Source organism: Siniperca chuatsi, linkage group LG5 (genome assembly GCF_020085105.1).
Source record: "Siniperca chuatsi isolate FFG_IHB_CAS linkage group LG5, ASM2008510v1, whole genome shotgun sequence".
Classification (NCBI taxonomy): Eukaryota; Metazoa; Chordata; class Actinopteri; order Centrarchiformes; family Sinipercidae; genus Siniperca; species Siniperca chuatsi.
This window is the reverse complement of record NC_058046.1, coordinates 24,941,841-24,959,383: the sequence shown is the minus strand read 5'-3', so window position 1 is coordinate 24,959,383 and position 17,543 is coordinate 24,941,841. Positions and strand designations below refer to the sequence as shown.

The following is a 17,543-nucleotide window of genomic DNA, read 5'->3' as shown; positions in this document are numbered from 1 at the left end:
TAAACTTTATGGCACAAGGCTGGATTTCTTTTTAACATCATAAGTTTGACAAATGTGGAAAAAAAGAGTGGATTAAACACCTTACCAGGGATAGTATTGTCCAAAATGAAGGCGACAGAGCCTCCGACAAACATGGCAGTGGTGAGGAGCACGTTCAACACTTGGTCAACCTCAACTATGCCTGAGAAAGATGAAGAGACAGGTGCTTAGTAACTGACTAAAATGTGTCTTAGTTTCTGTAATTTTTAAGCTCCAGCCACAATACATACTGACATTATGAATCTTTAACCAAACAATCTGATGGATAAACAGCATTACAGGTAAGAGTAAAAATATGTAATTTGATATTGGGGAGAATGGTCCCTTTAAACAAAGTTACTCAGCATCATGATTTATTTATATTACTCCTGTTTATTGCTCAGTGAAGTAATTAATGAGAGGTCCACTGCAAGGACAGAGAATCTCATGCATATATATTTAAAAAGCTATATTTCGCTTAAATCGTTACTGAGGAGACAAATCATCTTAATGTTGATGTCAGCTGCCCCCCCCCCACTCACCGGTGACCAGTGGGTTCTGTTTGAGGTAGCTCGGCAGCATCAGACCGAAGAAGATGGAGAAACCCAGAACAAAGAGGTTCCTGGAGGAGTTGAGGTCGACAAACTGCAGGTTGGATAGTCCCACTGCTGTGATCATACCAAACAGGGTGCAGAACAGAGCTCCCAGGACGGGGTCAGGCAGAGAGGCAAACAGGGCACTGAATTTACCCACTAGCCCCAGCAGCAGCATCATGGCAGCTCCATACTGAATCACACGTCTGCTGCCCACCTAGAAGACCAATCAGAGATCAGAAGGTGCAAAGGGAAAGCCAGCTAGTGAGAGATGAAATGAAAGGGTGATATGTTTGGACTTAACCCCAATCCAGCCCCCTACACCTCTAGTACCTACGTTTGTGCGTTAAAGTGGAGGTTTCGCTGTATTAAGGGTTGAAAGCAGCCAGCTGAAGTGGAAGAGGACAATAAAATTCCTTCCAACGTTGAGTCTACTTTGGTGCGAACTTGTCATTCTCCACTAACACTAACTGGAAATAATGGAGCTAACATCACATAAATTGAAATTCTATAAATGTCAGAAAATTGTGAAAAATGGCCATTACAATTTCCTTCAAATTGCTAATTTTGACCAACCAACAGACCCAAACCCAAAAATGTTCCATTTAAAATGATATAAATCAGTGAAAGAAGAAAATCCTCACTTTTAAAGAAGCTAGTACCAACAAATGTTTTGCATTTTTGCTTGAAAAGTGACTCAAACGATTAATGGATTATCAAAATAGTTGTTTAAAATTTTCTGCCGATTGACTAATCAATAAAATTACGTTTTAGCTCTAGTTTAATTATTTTCACAATTACCATCATGGAAAAGATAACTAAATGAGTATGTTCAGAGAAGGAAGGAAACCAAGAGGCTTATGTATCATATGTATCGCAGTGTAACGATAAACATCAGGTAAAATAAATGTAAAAAAAGGTAACAAAGTCAAAAATAAAAGGCAGGATGACGCAAAAACATTAAATGAGTGCATGCGGTGATACCTTTGTGATTCCCAGGACGCCTATATTTGGACTGGAGGAGGTGGAGCCATTTCCTGTCCCGAAAAGACCATCCAGCACACAGGAAATGCCCTCTACAAAAATCCCCCTACAGAGACATCAGAAAAACAACCTAATTAAAGCATCTTCCAGACAGCAAATTGCCTGCGCTCTGCTTCACAAACAAACGGAAACCATAGAGAGAATGAAGAAGAACAGAAATACAATAAACTGAAGAGTTACCTATTGATGGCGTGGATGGGAGGTGGAGGAGCACAAGAGAGACGTGCGCAGGCGTAGTAATCTCCAATCGATTCGATGATGCTGGCCACCACCGCACTCATCATGCCGATCACACCAGCAGCTGTTACAGTAGGAAAACCCCACTGGACTGTAGAGGTAAAAACAGTGTTTTATACTTTAAGTTTAATTTCTAGGAGGATTTTTAGTATGATTTACACTGATATCAGCCTCACCCCTAACTATTAATACATTACATTGTAAGTAACACAACCAGATGTACCACCACTGTACATATACTATTTATTAGTTTCTGTCTGTACTGTACCTATATCAAAATATATTTAAAGTGCCAAAAGTAAAAGTACTCATTATGCAGAATGGCCCATTTCAGAATGATATATATTATATGAGTGGATTATAATTAGTGATGCATTAATGTTTTCATCACTTTAATGTTGCAGATGCTAAAAGGTGGAGCTACTTTTAATTACTTTATATACTGCTTGGTAGCTCAACCTGTGATACTATATCAGAATTAATTAGTTGATTTATATTTTTTATTAATAATCTGAATCTGCAAAGTAATCAGTAACTAAAGTTTTCAAATAAATGTAGTGGAGTAAAAAGTACAATACTTGCCTCCAACATGTAGAGGAGTAGAAGTATAAAGTAGCATAAAACGGAAATACTCAAGTAAAGTAAAATACCTCAAAATTGTACTTGAGTAAAAGTACTCCGTTACATTCTACCACTGCTGTACATTTTGTATATTGTACTGGTACTTATTGTGTGCGATTACAATAAAGTTGAATCTAATCTAATTTTAAACTGTCACATCACTGAGATTATTATTCCTCACAGCAACAACTATCAGCATATGTGAGATGTGGGAAAGTCAAAGTCCAAGGAAAATGTTTTCTGCTCATATACTGGAACTGAATATCAGCAAAACAATCAACAGTTCTGTATGAAATGGTGTTTATCATTTTCAGTTTCTGACATTGTGTCGTTACCTGACTGATCAGTGCAACCAAACCCTTTACACACACACGGTTAATTGCAGCTGGGTCGATTACAGCTCATGGAGACCACGCATAACATCAACAGTCCCTTCCAACAGCCTCTCCTCCTCCTCATCGTGAACACACTTACATGGATATGGGATCTTGAACCACGGTGCAGCGGAGAGGATTCCTTGACGTGCATCTGTTCGGGCGTAATAGCCATACTTGTCTACCTCCGGAGGGAAAACGTCAGTCACGGTGAAAATGAAACATAACAGCCATGACACCAGGATGGCCATGATGATCTGGGTAGAAGAGAAAAGAATGCACTTATCACATTTTACCCTTTCTAATCTTGCATCCTTGCGTCACTTGTTCAGTTATCTTTTGTTATATGCAAAATAAAATCTTTGAGGTTTTTTTTTTTTATATAAAAAAACCTCTTTTCTCTTCCTGTAAAATGTTAAAACAACTTGAACTGGGGGGCATTTACATAAATCTATTAAATCAAATGACTAGCCAACCTGCCCATCATGTAAAACCGCACTTAACCATTAGCTTGTGAGTTGTAGTAACTAACAGAGCAATATCATAGTAGGTGTTTGTTTGGATCTCATTTGGCAGAAACTTTGTTTACATTTTCAAAACCACATTCTTCATTTCTCCCTCATATTTCACCTCTTGGTCTACCAACGTGGGTGAGGGAGGTGTGGGTGGAGGTTAACAGTCCTTTACAGCTCCATTTCACCTACTATATTAACCAAATCACGCCTGCTTCTGAGCGATCAAATCAAATATAAAGGGATCAGATTTAAATCTGATTGTCCCAACTTCTGTTTCACTGTGACTTTAAACTTTAATCATTATTATTCATTCAACACATTTTAACCCCCAGAGAAAATAAGCAAAGTTACGAACTGGTTTAAAAGTGTTGCACCGTGTTCGCAGCCCCCTGGCATGTTGGCTGCTACAAAAATCAAATCCACTTTTATAGTTAAGAGTGACCCCCAAAAAAGCAAAACAGCAAGGGGAAGTCTTTTGAGGAGACAGGTACAAATCAGACTGATAGGTAGCTTTGATGTGAATTTCAGAGTTTTTATTATTCAATATATCACCAGCAGATGGCAGGAAAAGACTGATTTACACACTGCACAGAGGCACACAAAAGGGAATACCCCTTAACCTCCCAGGGAGAATGAGATTAGCTCTGTTGAATAATTCGTGTTTTAGACGGGAACTCAGCTTGTGGTGGAGGCAGGGGTCAGTTGTAAAGAAGCCAAGGTCAATTCATTAAAAGAGAGCAAAATATTTACTAAGTAAAAGGAATCAAAATATGGAGTCTGTGCACAGACACAGTTTGTGCAAAAGGCAAAAAATCTGAGGTATGTATGTACTTTTATGAGAAGTTGTGTACTTACAGGAAACATTTTGAAGACCTGCAGCCTATAAGAAGTCCAGCCTTTCTTGTATCTGTAGACTGGCAGAGGGAAGTGAACATTTCTGGCATACTGAGAGAAGAGCAGCACCAAGAAGATAGTCCTGCAGACAGAAACAACCTTCCTCAGTTTAATGGATCACAGTCAGAGAATAGTGTTCATTATTACTATGCCTCCGCACCGGCGATAGCTGTGGCCAGAGGCATTATGTTTTCAGGTTGTCTGTCTGTCTGTCCCACTCATGAACGCGATATCTCAGGAACGCCTTGAGGGAATTTCTTCAAATTTGGCAAACAAACAAACAAACATCCACTTGAACTCAAGGATGAACGGATTAGAATTACGACCAAAAAAGATTTTTGGCCATAACTCAAGAATTGATGACCGTATTTCACAGTTGGTCGGACAATGAATTGGTGACACTTTTGACTCAAAGGTCAAAGGTCACTGTGACCTCAAACACACATGTTGACTGGGACAACACAACGAGTAAACAATAACTAGCATAGTACGGGCTTTCCTCCATTGCGTCCATTCTGCCTTTCACTTCCTGCCTCATTTTCGAGCGTCATCGGAATCACGTGACAACGTATTGGGCGCGCCTAGCTACTCGCGATCCTGTGAGTGAGTTTCACCTACAGCTCATAGAGAGGCTTCACATCTAAAAATGCCAGGAGAAAACAAAAGCACCACATTTTGTGTAACTATAAGAATCCACCTTTACATAGTAATCAAGTACACGTGTACCTGTTTAGCCAATAGATCTATGATAATCCTTCATTAATCATTTAACGATGTATATTCACTGGAATCATACATATGTATCATCAATATAGTGATAACTTCCATTTAGCCAAAAAATATACTTTATAACTTTTATTTAATTCCTTCCAAGTATTCACTACATATATTATGAGACTTGACAGACATTGGATGTAAACTACAACTTGACTAGTTGGCAGAGGCATACAACCGCAGGGTGGTAATTCCAGTTTTATATATATATAGTATATTCTCCTGTGAGAGAACAAATTCTGAATAAACATGTTCCATTTCCTCCCGTCTACATCTGACTAGTACCCCCGAAGCTTCAGAGCCAATCAATTATCCTAACTGCCTCAAAGGGTAAATCAGTAGCAATTGCAGGCACATATCCTCTGTCTCTGTGGAACGAGAGGAGAGGCCCTCCAGCTACAGAGTAAACAGCCATGACGCAGCAGGAACTGATGTCGCACCACATGCGTATCACAGCTTTGAAGTGGATCTTCCCCCATGAGTCAGTCCTCTGTATCTCTAGCATCTATATGATCCAGTATGTCCTTTTCTGGAGGAAAATAAGAGCTTTCTTCTTTTGTCTTAGACTTCCTCTTATCTGCTCCTTGAGCTGCTAGAAATATTTTCTGTAAAGGGGATCTAGATCAAGATCAATCACTGTAAATCATTCGTCCAGGAGTGTTCCATCGTAGAAAAGGCTTCAGTTGTAGTCATCTGGACACTGTTTTCAGAATCAAGACGTTTCGGCTCCCATCCGGAAGTCATTCTCAATTGTGGAAAAGGTCTGGGAACTCAGAAATTTAAGCTAATCTGTGTTGCTTAAGCCCTGCCCTCAGGGAAGAGTCTCCCTGAGTGTCTGCTGTTTACCCTGCCTAGTTTCACCTGAAACGGACCTTCTTTTGTTTCCACGATGGCCCGGTAATGAAGCCTATTGTTTTCTGGCTACACCTCCCTCATCACTGTTAAGTACCTGATTAGCATATGATTGGCTTGACCATGGTGTTAATACACTGTGGTAGATCGTTGGCAGGTTGAATCTCAGACCACCATTTCTGTTTAAAGAGGGGTTTTCTTTTTTCACAAAAATGGCTTCTTTGACTCCTCTTTCAAACCAACTCTTCTCTCTACTTAGAATCTTCACCTCACTGTCTTCAAATGTGTGTTTTGTAGCTTTTAGATGCAAATGCACGGCGCTCTGCAATCCCGAGTTAGCGTGTCGTCTGTGCTGATAAAGTCTTTTGTGAAGCGGCTGTTTAGTCTCACCTATGTACCGTTCTTTGCAGTTTTCCTCACTGCATTGAATTGAATAAACTACATTGCTCTGTTTTTGTGTGGGCATCTTGTCCTTAGGATGAACGAGTTTATCTTAAAGTGTTGCCTGGTTTAAAGAAAACAGGAACATCATGCTGTCTAAAGATCCTTTGTAGCTTTTCAGACATTCTAGATACATAAGGGATGGAGATACCGATTCCTTGTTGGTTCTGTTTCCCTTTTGTCCTGTTTTTTGGCTCTTTTAACTTTGTTGAGAGCCCAAGTAGGATAACCACAGGCTGAGAGTGCATTCTGGACATGCCTTTCCTCTTTCTTCTTACCCTCTGAGCCAGTGGGCACTTCTTGGGCACTATGTTGTAATGTCCGAATTACACCCAGCTTGTGCTGTAGTGGACGGTGTGAGTCAAAGAGCAAGTATTGATCCGTATGTGTTACTTCTATCTGGAGCATTCCGTCCTCTTCTCTGAGTGTAGAACAATCAAGAAAGGCCAGGCGGTTCTCTTTGGCGTCCTCTCGTGTGAACTTGATGTTGGGGTCAAAAAAGAAAACCCCTCTTTAAACAGAGATTGGCGGTCTGAGATTCAACCTGCCAACGATCTACCACAATGTATTATCACCATGGTCAAGCCAATCATATGCTAATCAGGTACTTAACAGTGATGAGGGAGGTGCAGCCAGAAAACAATAGGCTTCATTACCGGGCCATCGTGGAAACAAAAGAAGGTCCGTTTCAGGTGAAACTAGGCAGGGTAAACAGCAGACACTCAGGAAGACTCTTCCCTGAGGGCAGGGCTTAAGCAACACAAATTAGCTTACATTTCTGAGTTCTCAGACCTTTTCCACAATTGAGAATGACTTCCGCACGTTTCCGAAAACGTCTTGATTCTGAAAACAGTGTCCAGATGACTACGACTGTAACCTTTTCTACAATATTCATAAGGATGTTTCATTAGTGTATAATAACCTGAAAAAATAAGAATTGTTGTGTTTTAATTACCTTAAAATTAGCCGTTTTTATCTACAGAGGGAGTGGGTGCCCTTCCACGGACGGTTAGGTTGAGTGACTCATTAAAGCGTTTTTTGTTGACGCCTGAATGTGCATTTCTTTGCATGACAATCTGTACTTACAGCATAGCAATGCCCCAGTGTTTTCCAGCCCTCTCCCCTGCAGCCTGGAAACCAGACAGGCCGATAAGGGCCACAGTGGGGGTGATGGTCAGAGGTCCGATGTACTTCAGCAGGATCCCAGGCAGACCCAGTGCGCCAATACACACCTCGACCAGGGATGACACGATGATAGCCCCTTGGATCTGGCAGAACAAAGAAATTGTAGAGACAGAAAAAGGGGTTAATGAAAGACATTTTTAGAAATTATTAAAAAAGAAGCAGAACGTGGAAATACCCACTTAAAACACTGCTGTAGTTTATAATTATGTTCCTTTTGAATCAACAACTCAAGCCTATGAAGTTCACGTGCAAGCTCAGAGGGGTACAAGATGATGCTGACTGAAGCAACTGAGAGTACATTTTAATTAAAGACTTAAATCTAAAGGAATACTTCCATTTTGCAAAACTGCGTCAGGGTTTCCCGCAGCTTTTTGTCAAGGAGGCGCCCCATCTCACCCGAAATAAAGGCCAGTGGTGGCCTAAAGGTTAGAAAAGCAGCATTTGGCCCTCCCTTATTACCACCACTGAGGTGCTCTTGAGCAAGGCCCTTAACCCCAACCGCTACAGTGGAGCTGCTCAGTGGCCAGCAAATTAGACTGTGGTTGTACTGGACTGCTTCCAGGTGTGAATGTGTCACTGTGTGAAAAAGAGAGCATTGCTCTCAGTGAAAATCCCCCAAATAAAAGGTGAAAAATAAAGAGTGGTAACATCAAAAGAAATGATTACATTTTTATGAAATATAATATTGGGTTTAGTAAGCTTCAGGCAAAACGAGCAGTGGCACTAACAGCAAAGTCCACATATTTTATGCATGAGGCAATTGTTAGAACCATCCTCTAGTAACTACACTGATCAATCACATTGTACGTTTGCTTTGCAGTAATTAATCAGCACTTAACACCTCTGCTAACTAATTTCCTGGAGGAAATCTGGAATGTAACCAACATTTTTCTTATCCTTAGATAAATTATATGCAAGATTGATTTATGAATCAGAAATAGAAAAAGGAACATTTTGTTTGCTTTGTGGTTGGAGGAGATGGGGTTAGAGAATCACTTGATACTCCAGAGTGATAATCCTGTTTGCCCAGTCTTTATCCGTCTTTGTGTTCTTTTATCACCTGCACAATCCGCCTGCCCCCAGCTCATCGATGTTCCAATCAACAGTTTAATTCAGTCTGATTCAGTTTAGTCTGGTTCATGCGTCACACACACATAAAAAAACCCAATTCAAGGCAACAGGCTTACGCAAACGGAAAAGGTTAATACAAATGAACAGCTCCTGCCACAGAAAGCCAAACCCTGCAGACAGTGATGTTCCTGTTTGGAAGCTTAAAAAAAGCACAGCTGCTTAAAACATTAGCTTAAAAAAAACAAAAAACAACATTGGTTATTTTTACGCAGATGTTTACTGAGCTTACTTAATGTTTAAGAAGATGTTTCGGCGCAATTTATCTTTTAGTCGTCTAACACATCTATCCAGTTTTGCTTCCTCCCCCTGCTCCCTCCCTCTCCACCTTTCAAGCCTGTCTGTCTCTCATTTGTCTTTCTTTGCCTCACCTCTCGTATCCTGGGGTGCCAGATGTGCTCTGTGTGGAGGAGCTCTGTGCTGTTCAATGCTGGAACCTCTGGTTATGAAAAAAGATGGGAAGATGAGAGATTAATTAGGTCACTATGTGAATCATAACTCCAGTTATTAATTTGGAAGCACACAAACATAAACTAGCTAATACCATTTGGGGCCTGTTTAATTCTCTGCCGTCTTTGCTGGCTTTGATGCTGACAGCATTTGGAGTTGGGATCAAAGTAAATAAGGATACAGTAACACACAGTATTTTATCGCAACATTATATCATATGGGAGTGTCGGTATTGAATGAGTCAGGAGTGAGAGACAGAAGAAGAGAGAGGGGTTACCTGTATTATTACACTTCCATTTGTCCAGTGACAGGATGGCTCTGGCTGGTGCGAGGAAGGCGAAAGCGCTGGCCTGGAACAAAGGCAACCTAAACACAAGAAAAGCAGTGTTTAGAAATGACGTTATGAGCCTGAATAATCACATAAAATGTACAACAAAGGTGGTGTTAAAATTTAGAAGAAAGCAATGTGATTTTCTGTGCAGCACTTCAATTACGAGTCATCATTGGAATATGGAATTCATGCTATTCTTGCTAGCTTTTATTCCCATTTATTTGACAATCATTCACTGTGTGGAGTGTGCGAATCCACCAGGTCTTTTGTTGGGTAACCTAAGTTCAGTTAAAGACAGGATGGAGTAGTAAGACCAGTTATTGCTGGCACAGATTTCCCTCCCTCCCCCATTTTCTTCCACTTTCACTCAACCCCATGCATTTAGATAAACATGTCATATTTTCTGAATTGGACTTTTTTTTTGCGATTAAGATAATGATCAGGGGTGCACGGTGGCAGAGCGGCTACAGCTCCTGCCTCCCAATAAGGAGATCGTGGGTTCGTGGGTTCGATTCCCGGACCGGACCAACATCACACAATCTCTCTGGGTGGAGTCTGCATGTCCTCCCCGTGTTACCGTGGGTTCTCTCCGGGTTCTCCGGCTTCCTCCCACCGTCCAAAGACATGCATGTGTAGGTTAATTGATAACTCTAAATTGCCCGTATTGAATGAATGTGTGAGTGAATGGTTGTCTGTCCTTGTCTGTGTCTGTGTTCGCCCTGCGACGAGTTGGCCACTGTCCAGGGTGTGCCCTGCCTAAGGCCCGAAGTCACTGGGATAGGCTCCAGTCACCCGCGACCTCCTAACGGGGACCAAGCGGTAGAAAATGGATGGATGGATGGAAGATAATGATCAACCATGCTCTACAGTATGACCTTTACAAATTACAACTGTAATGAGCGGTCACGACAGCAGAGGGATATCATAAGATCTGATCAGAGATAAAACAGAATAAATCAACTGTAATGACGTCATATTAATGAAAAGGCCAAGGACAGAAATAAAAGTCTGTGAATAGGGACCGAGGACATTTATTTTCTCAAGAAAGAGGAAGTGAACATTCATGACAAAACCATGAATTAGTAGCACACCTGTTCAAAGAGTTTCGCCTGCACACTGACTTCAAACCTGATTCCCAATGGGATCTTTGTCTCGTCAAAAACTGATGACATAACAGATCAGATTGGGACTGATCCTGTTTATTTAAAAGAAATCTGTGTTTTGGAGACAATGTGCGGGCAATTAGTCTTTAAATCAATGCTGTTTTCCAATAGCCATACACCTACATATCTTCTTCTTCTTCTTTTCCTTTCGGCTGTTCCCTTTCAGGGGTCGCCACAGCGAATCATGTGCCTCCATCTAACCCTGTCCTCTGCATCCTCTTCACTCACACCAATTCCTACGAACACACCTTCCTCTTCTCCTTCTTCGTCATACACCTACATATAATGTGTGTATAAATCACGTTCTTTTGTACAGCTGCTTTCCAATGCATGTACAAAGTCAAATTAATAATACATTAATGGAAAAGATACTCTAAAAACTAGTGGTAGTCTGGTATTTCTGCTGAGGTACAATAAAAACAGTATTTTACTTCCAGCTAGGAAGCTTGTGGTTATATTGGGCAGATTCAATTTAAGTAAAACTTAAATGAAAAGAAAATGAAAAGGAGACTCATAATCAGTCTTCTTTACTTTCATAATTAAAAAATGAAACAAAAAATGATGAGAAAGGAAAGGCAGTAAAGAAGTCCACAGTGAATAATCTCAAATTCAAGTCACATATCTGCAGGTGGCAGCTGCACACACACAAGTAGGATAGTTGGGTGAAGACAGATATGCACGTACACTTCACCTTTCCCGGAAAAGCATTTGGGCGTTTTTTTTTGTTGTTCATTTTTTTGATCAATCTCACCATGACTCATCAAACCACACCACATTCCCCCCTCTCTCTTTCCTGCTGTCAAGTCAACTTAATTTTATTTATACAGCCCAATAACAAACCACAAATCTGCCTCAAGGGCAGGGTGCATCTACAGGGGAGCCGGGGGGGGAAGGGCTTGGCTCCACCTAATAAGACATGAGCTCCCCTGAAAACCCGATTTGTGAAATTTTGGGGGGTGTGGGTGTGTGTGTGTGTGTGTGTGTGGGGCTCTCTAAAATATTGACAATATGCTGAATTTTCCATGCATTTCTATTTTTCTGTATCTTCATAATCATGGATAATGCTTAAAATTAGGCTATTGATGTGTGATTCATGCATGAGGGTGATTCATCACTAATTAACTCTAATAAAAGATACCGGCATGCATGCTGTTCTTGCCATCACCATTGAAGCGTGGCGGTGCAATATCATAAACTAACTTTCACTAACTTTAACTGAAAGATCAGGGAGAAAAAAACAAAACAAACAAACAAAAAAAAAAAAACTACACACACAAAAAAACAAAAACAAAACAGGCCTCTGTGGTCACTTCTGTTTTAAAAGGTAAGGGCTATTCCCAATTAACTGTATTATTCACTGTTAGCACTGTAGTCTATTGTATGTGATGGGTGCTGAGGAAGACTGGATCCCTTGTAGGCAGCCTGGACTATTTTTGTTGGTATTTACAATGCTCATGCATGTGTGTGTTGTTATAGGCTTGTTTTACCTGTACCGAAAAATTATTGTGCTCATCTGTATGTTATGGGCAACTTTAACCGTTGTTTATACTGTGCTCGGCTGTAGTTGGCCATATTGTATCATACTTGTTTGATTTTGATACCCGTGTGGAGGTTTAATGTGGTTGATTATTATATATCAGATGACACAAAACAAGTACACTAAAAACTTCAATGCAAATTTTCTAACATAAATTATGCAATTTAATAGCCTGATATTCAGACTGAATTCCTATTTTATTTTGTTTCACTTCATTGATTTTATCCTATTTGAATTGTTGAAAAACCCCCCAAAAACAAACAACTATTCAAATAGTCATTGAAAGGTCTGGAGCTAGTAGTCCTTAAATGTGTGAAGTGATTAGAATCCAATTTGTCCAGCAACACATTTTGGATGCGTTAACACCTGTATTTGACCACCAATCAGATCACTAAAGACATGTTTTAGTGCTTAGTATCAACAAGCTAGGAAGAGAAATAAGTATATACAATATACTGGTCATCCTCCGATCATCTTTCCCTTTCCCCCTGCTGTCCTCCTCTTCCTCCCTCTGTTTCCATTCAGTGGAATTTCTCAGGAAACAGTAATCTACAGAGAGATGGAGAGATGGGAACTATCTGTCACCTCAGCTCAGCACTGCCTCTGAGAGAGTGTAGGCTGTTGGTGTGACAGGAATGCCACTCATGTTGAAGCCAAGACCAGACTCTGCTGTGTCTGTTTGTGTCAGAGAGCAAGGGAGAACTGAGTAAGAGACGGAGAAAGAGACTACATTTTAACTTGAGACCTATCGTCCTCTGCCAGAGTTTTCTGGAGGCTGCACTGAACAGAAAATGCTCCTGTTGTTGCTATGACAAGTAGCATCTAAGCTTTTTATATTAGCAAATGTAAATGCAGAATGTAAAGTCATATAATGTGTCACAATTTATGTGTCCGTTGCAGTTTTCTAGCATTATTTATCCATATTGGGCGGGTAACTTTGCTGCTGCTGCTATTAAAAAGGGACAGTCCACTAATTTTACACATGAAGATCCATTTATTCCTCATAAGTAGTGCTACTCAAGTTCTGTGGCTCTGGAAGAGCTTTGTCCAGTCTGAAAAAGTAACCCTGATAATGTCATCAGGGTTATCTCAGACTGAGGTTGAGACTTCAAAAGTCTGTGTAGAGTTTGATAGTCTTTTTGGAGCTTCAGCCATACAGTGTTAGGGAATAGAGGTCAGGATATCGTGGCCTCTTTCGCAATGTTTTTGACAATTTTAAAATCAGTCTCTCACAAGTCCCCCCATTTATGAAAGTGTAATACTAAAATCGGGAAATACCCCTTTAACGTCTACGTCTGGTGCCTGTGTTGGAGGTAAAAGTTAGTAGTTAGCAGCTAGTGACCAAACAAACCTGCTACGAATGATATCTTGGATAAGTAAAGCCCATCAAAGCTGAAAATGATCTGTATGATTTACTGGACGGTGATTAGTATGTGGCCAGAAATTTTCTTTCCTCTTCTTTATTTGGACACTGGGAAAGTAACCAAACCCTGAAGGCAGACAAGAACCTGATGGAATTTTGATATATAGATACACAATTGAAAGGCAACTAGGATAGTGTCACTGAATAGTCCCAAAAGTACGAGAAAATGTTAAAAAGACCTGACAAAAACTGGCAAATAGATGTCCTGGTTTTTCCTGAATCGGTTTGTGCAGTGCACCATTTCAACTGTGTTTGCAACATATTTTTCAGTTTCACAATAAATCACAACTCTTCAGCCTCATAAGGAAAAAATAAATGCTGTGGTAAAACTACAAACATCTACACAAGCAATTATTCCTACTGAGTTAAATGCCTTTTCCACGATGTGTTTTTAAACCACCACGTCTTTTATTAAAAAAAAAAAAAAAAAAAAAAAAAAAAAAAAAAAAAGTTTCTGAGCTTCCCAGTATATGTTTGCGCAACAAAGAAAAAGAAAAAAGGACAGTGTTTGCATACTATTTTTATCAAGTCATCAGTCAAGGCCATGGAGCTCGTGTCAAAAACAACAGCAAGAATCTGTCTGTCTGGGTTTCAGTGAATGAGGTGATTTGGCCGGAGTGGCGGCTGCACTCCAGGAAGAATAATGAAACACTCAGAATCTGCCACGACATGATGGACAGATTAGGTTTATTACAAAAACGGAAAGAGAGTCAGAGTTTACCTCACTGAAATGCTCCTCTTTTATGAAAGAAAAACACCAACATGAACTGGCTTTCATTAAAACACAGATCCAAAAGTTAGAATATCCATGGCAACAGGTAATGTCTCATGTCAGTTGTTATTTAATTGGCAAATGATTGTAGTGATAATCCTTACAGTTGAATCAAGTGAATCATTGGTTGCGAAACGGATCAGGCTATGTATGAGCAACATTATAAGAGCAAAGAACAATCAAAAACAAAACATGGTGATATACCGGATCAAGACATCTGAGAAAGGTAGAGGACTGAGAGAGAGAGAACTGAGAGAGAGAGAAAAAAAAGACAGGAGGAGGAAGGAGTCAGTAGGGTAACACGAGATGAAAAATATGTATATGCATTTTCCTAAAACAAGCGAATAAGGTGCCTTAGATGAACAGAATGTAATAACTTTAGGAGAAACTGGGTTAAATGAGCTATTCCTGATGTGTATACTTGTATGGCCGACAGCAGGGACTGCTCTCTCTTGGTTAATAGGCCGCCGACAAAGACATGGCTGTGTTTTATCGACTATAGCATCAGTGTAGCTTGCATTGCTTTTCCAGAAGAGATGCTTTAGTTGAACCACATGTAGCTCATTACTCTGGCCTGCAAATGCCACATGTCTTTGGTTTCTGGAATCTCTTCACTCACTGTTCTGTTGTCTCAATTCAGGAAAAATAAGCTGCTTCTGGAAAGCTGCCTTTCTACTCTTACAAAAGAGAAAGTCTCAGTTCCACAGGACAAGTGCAGTCACATGACTGAAACAAGGAACTGAAAATGTTGTCAACTCATCATATTCTGTAAATATGCATACAAGACAAAACTTTCAAAAGTCAGAAACATAATGAATTCCTGTTTAATTTATCTGTGAGATATTTTCAATACAAATTTATATTCGAAACTACCATGACAAAAAAAAGGATGTATAAGCATCTACTTAAATGCATGCAAACACACTCCAGAGTCACATGGAGAAGAATGGAGAAAGAGGAACTTCATGTTGACAATGGCCCTTGTCTTTAAGTGGTACTTACAGATGAGGGGGAGAGAGTGGACGAGGAGGGAGGGAGGGTAAAAAGAGAGGAGGTGAGGAAGTGAAAGACAGAATACAATGTAGCTGCAGTTTAGTGTTTATATGTATGCATGAATCTGTGTGTGTGTGTGTGTGTGTGTGTACCTGCAGCCCAGTGTGGTCTGTAGCAGGGTGGTGATCCCCACACAGAAGAAGATGGTCCCTATGAGCTGACTGGTTGCCCACTGATCGAAGCCGACGCACATCGCTTCAGCGAGCAGGAATGGCACCGCGATAGTTCCACTGAAGCATGTCAAGTAGTGCTGCAAAGACAAAAGTCACAGAGTCGGTGTGTAAAGATATGTGTGTGTCTCTAGTTTGACATAGCTGGACACTGATTGTAAACTTAGCACAGTAAGCTCCAGCTTACATTTTGGCTCATAACTCATGAATCAAATTCAGTATGTAGGTAGACATATTCTATATTTAGTAGCGTTATGGTTTGTTACTTGCTGTATAAGTTATTGTTTCATTAGTATGATTGGATACTATTCTTTACCTGTCAGTCTTTGCTGATCTGTCCTAACAGACAGGCCATTAAGTTGACTGTCAATCCTGGAGCCAGACTATATTGAAGAAAGCAGTCTTAAGCCACAATATGTGCTTTGTGTCCAGATGTACACTGACTTTTGTAAAGATGTGTCGTCCCCCCCCCCCAATATTACAATAACAAGGATTGTGTAGCCTTGGAGGCAGTATGTGCGCTCACTAAGTCCCTTTTACATTTGGTGATTTCTCTACTATATTTCACAGATATACAAGATCTTCTCAGGATTGACTAAGATGCAGAGGGAGATGACAAAGTCCAGTGTCAGATACAAACACACTGTGGTCACACAGTGAGGACATTAACCCACTGAACCACCAACATGACGACTACTGTGAGCAAAGTCCTATTTTTGTGTCTAGCGTCCAGTTGCATAATGAATATTGGGGATGGTCGGATGAAATATTAAATACTGCACTGAGATGACAAGTACAACCACAGTGAAGGATTACAGGGTTTTTCAGTCCATATGGTGAGACATTTGCAGTTTAAACACAACTACTCAGGTAAAGAAAATATAGTGATGACTGATAATACACACAAAGTCAGCCATGAAGTCAGCAGATTTACCTGTAAGCCTAAGAACACACACAGATACCAGGGTGGGGTGTCTTCAATGGTATAGATCATATCCATCCTCCTTGCATCCACACTGTCTGTGCTGTCCAATGTCTCAGACATTGAGCTCTACACGCACAATGACACACAAAGAAACAGGATGAATGATATCTTTATAATTCATATCTTGTTCTTGACATGTTTACTTTGTCCTGTACACCTCACTTTGTGTGAAAAGGGTCAAAACACTATTCAGGTAGAATTTATTTATGCAAAAGTACAGGAAAACGTTGATGTGTGAACAGCATGTCTGAGCAGACATGAGGAAGGCTGAATTTTGACTTTTGACATTTTGAAAAGAGAAAGAAGGAAACAGTTAAAGAGAACACAACACATGACTCTCTCTCAGCAAAGAAAAATGCACAGTCACAGTGACAACAAGAAAAGAGCACAGAAGAGGAAAGCTTGCTTTGTATTTAATACTAAATAAGACAGAAAAGTCGATAGTATTTTTGATATTATTTATGGTTGGCATTTTTTCTGACATAGCCATTTTTTAAAAATGTTTTTCATTTTGAACTTTCATGTTTATTATTTAGTTGATTTAACATATTGTACCCCGGATTGTTGTCCTGTATGTTAAGTCAGGGTAGCAAATTGCAATCAATGATTTTATCCACACTGTTTACTGTTCACAGCTCTCCTCACAGCTGTACCAGAGCTGTTTAAAATTGCTGGTGAAACCGAACGTTTCCTACCACTGCTGCTTCACATTAAAAGCATTCAACTGGCAACACACAGGGCGACTTTTACTGTGAAGCAGTCACAGGAAACGCAACATGTTTGTCAGTGCTAATTGCAATAATTCAACAAAAATGCATCTACAAAACAAGACAGCGAATCACAGTCACATTACTTTTTGCAACGAGTAATGGAACAAGGAGGAGCGGCTTCAATCTCCAATTACTCAGCGAGGAAACTTGCTCTGTGCTCTGCTGTTGTGTGGAAAACTACTCACATCTTTAATAACACGTTGTGAGTTTATT

General features: G+C 40.1%; 1 protein-coding gene across 4 annotated transcripts in view; it reads right to left on the bottom strand.

Moving 5' to 3' along the window:
• slc23a2 (solute carrier family 23 member 2) overlaps positions 1-17,543 on the bottom strand; it is a 44,425-nt gene that overhangs the window by 5,390 nt on the left and 21,492 nt on the right. For all 4 annotated transcript variants that reach the window (XM_044195023.1, XM_044195024.1, XM_044195025.1 and 1 more), the window contains 11 exons: positions 16,510-16,626; positions 15,498-15,655; positions 9,404-9,492; positions 9,048-9,115; positions 7,450-7,631; positions 4,258-4,378; positions 2,988-3,144; positions 1,836-1,983; positions 1,596-1,701; positions 561-828; positions 86-181 (listed from right to left, as the gene is read on the bottom strand). In XM_044195023.1, the coding sequence (XP_044050958.1) occupies positions 86-181; positions 561-828; positions 1,596-1,701; positions 1,836-1,983; positions 2,988-3,144; positions 4,258-4,378; positions 7,450-7,631; positions 9,048-9,115; positions 9,404-9,492; positions 15,498-15,655; positions 16,510-16,626 (1,510 nt within the window). The remainder of the gene's footprint in view (positions 1-85; positions 182-560; positions 829-1,595; positions 1,702-1,835; positions 1,984-2,987; positions 3,145-4,257; positions 4,379-7,449; positions 7,632-9,047; positions 9,116-9,403; positions 9,493-15,497; positions 15,656-16,509; positions 16,627-17,543) is intronic.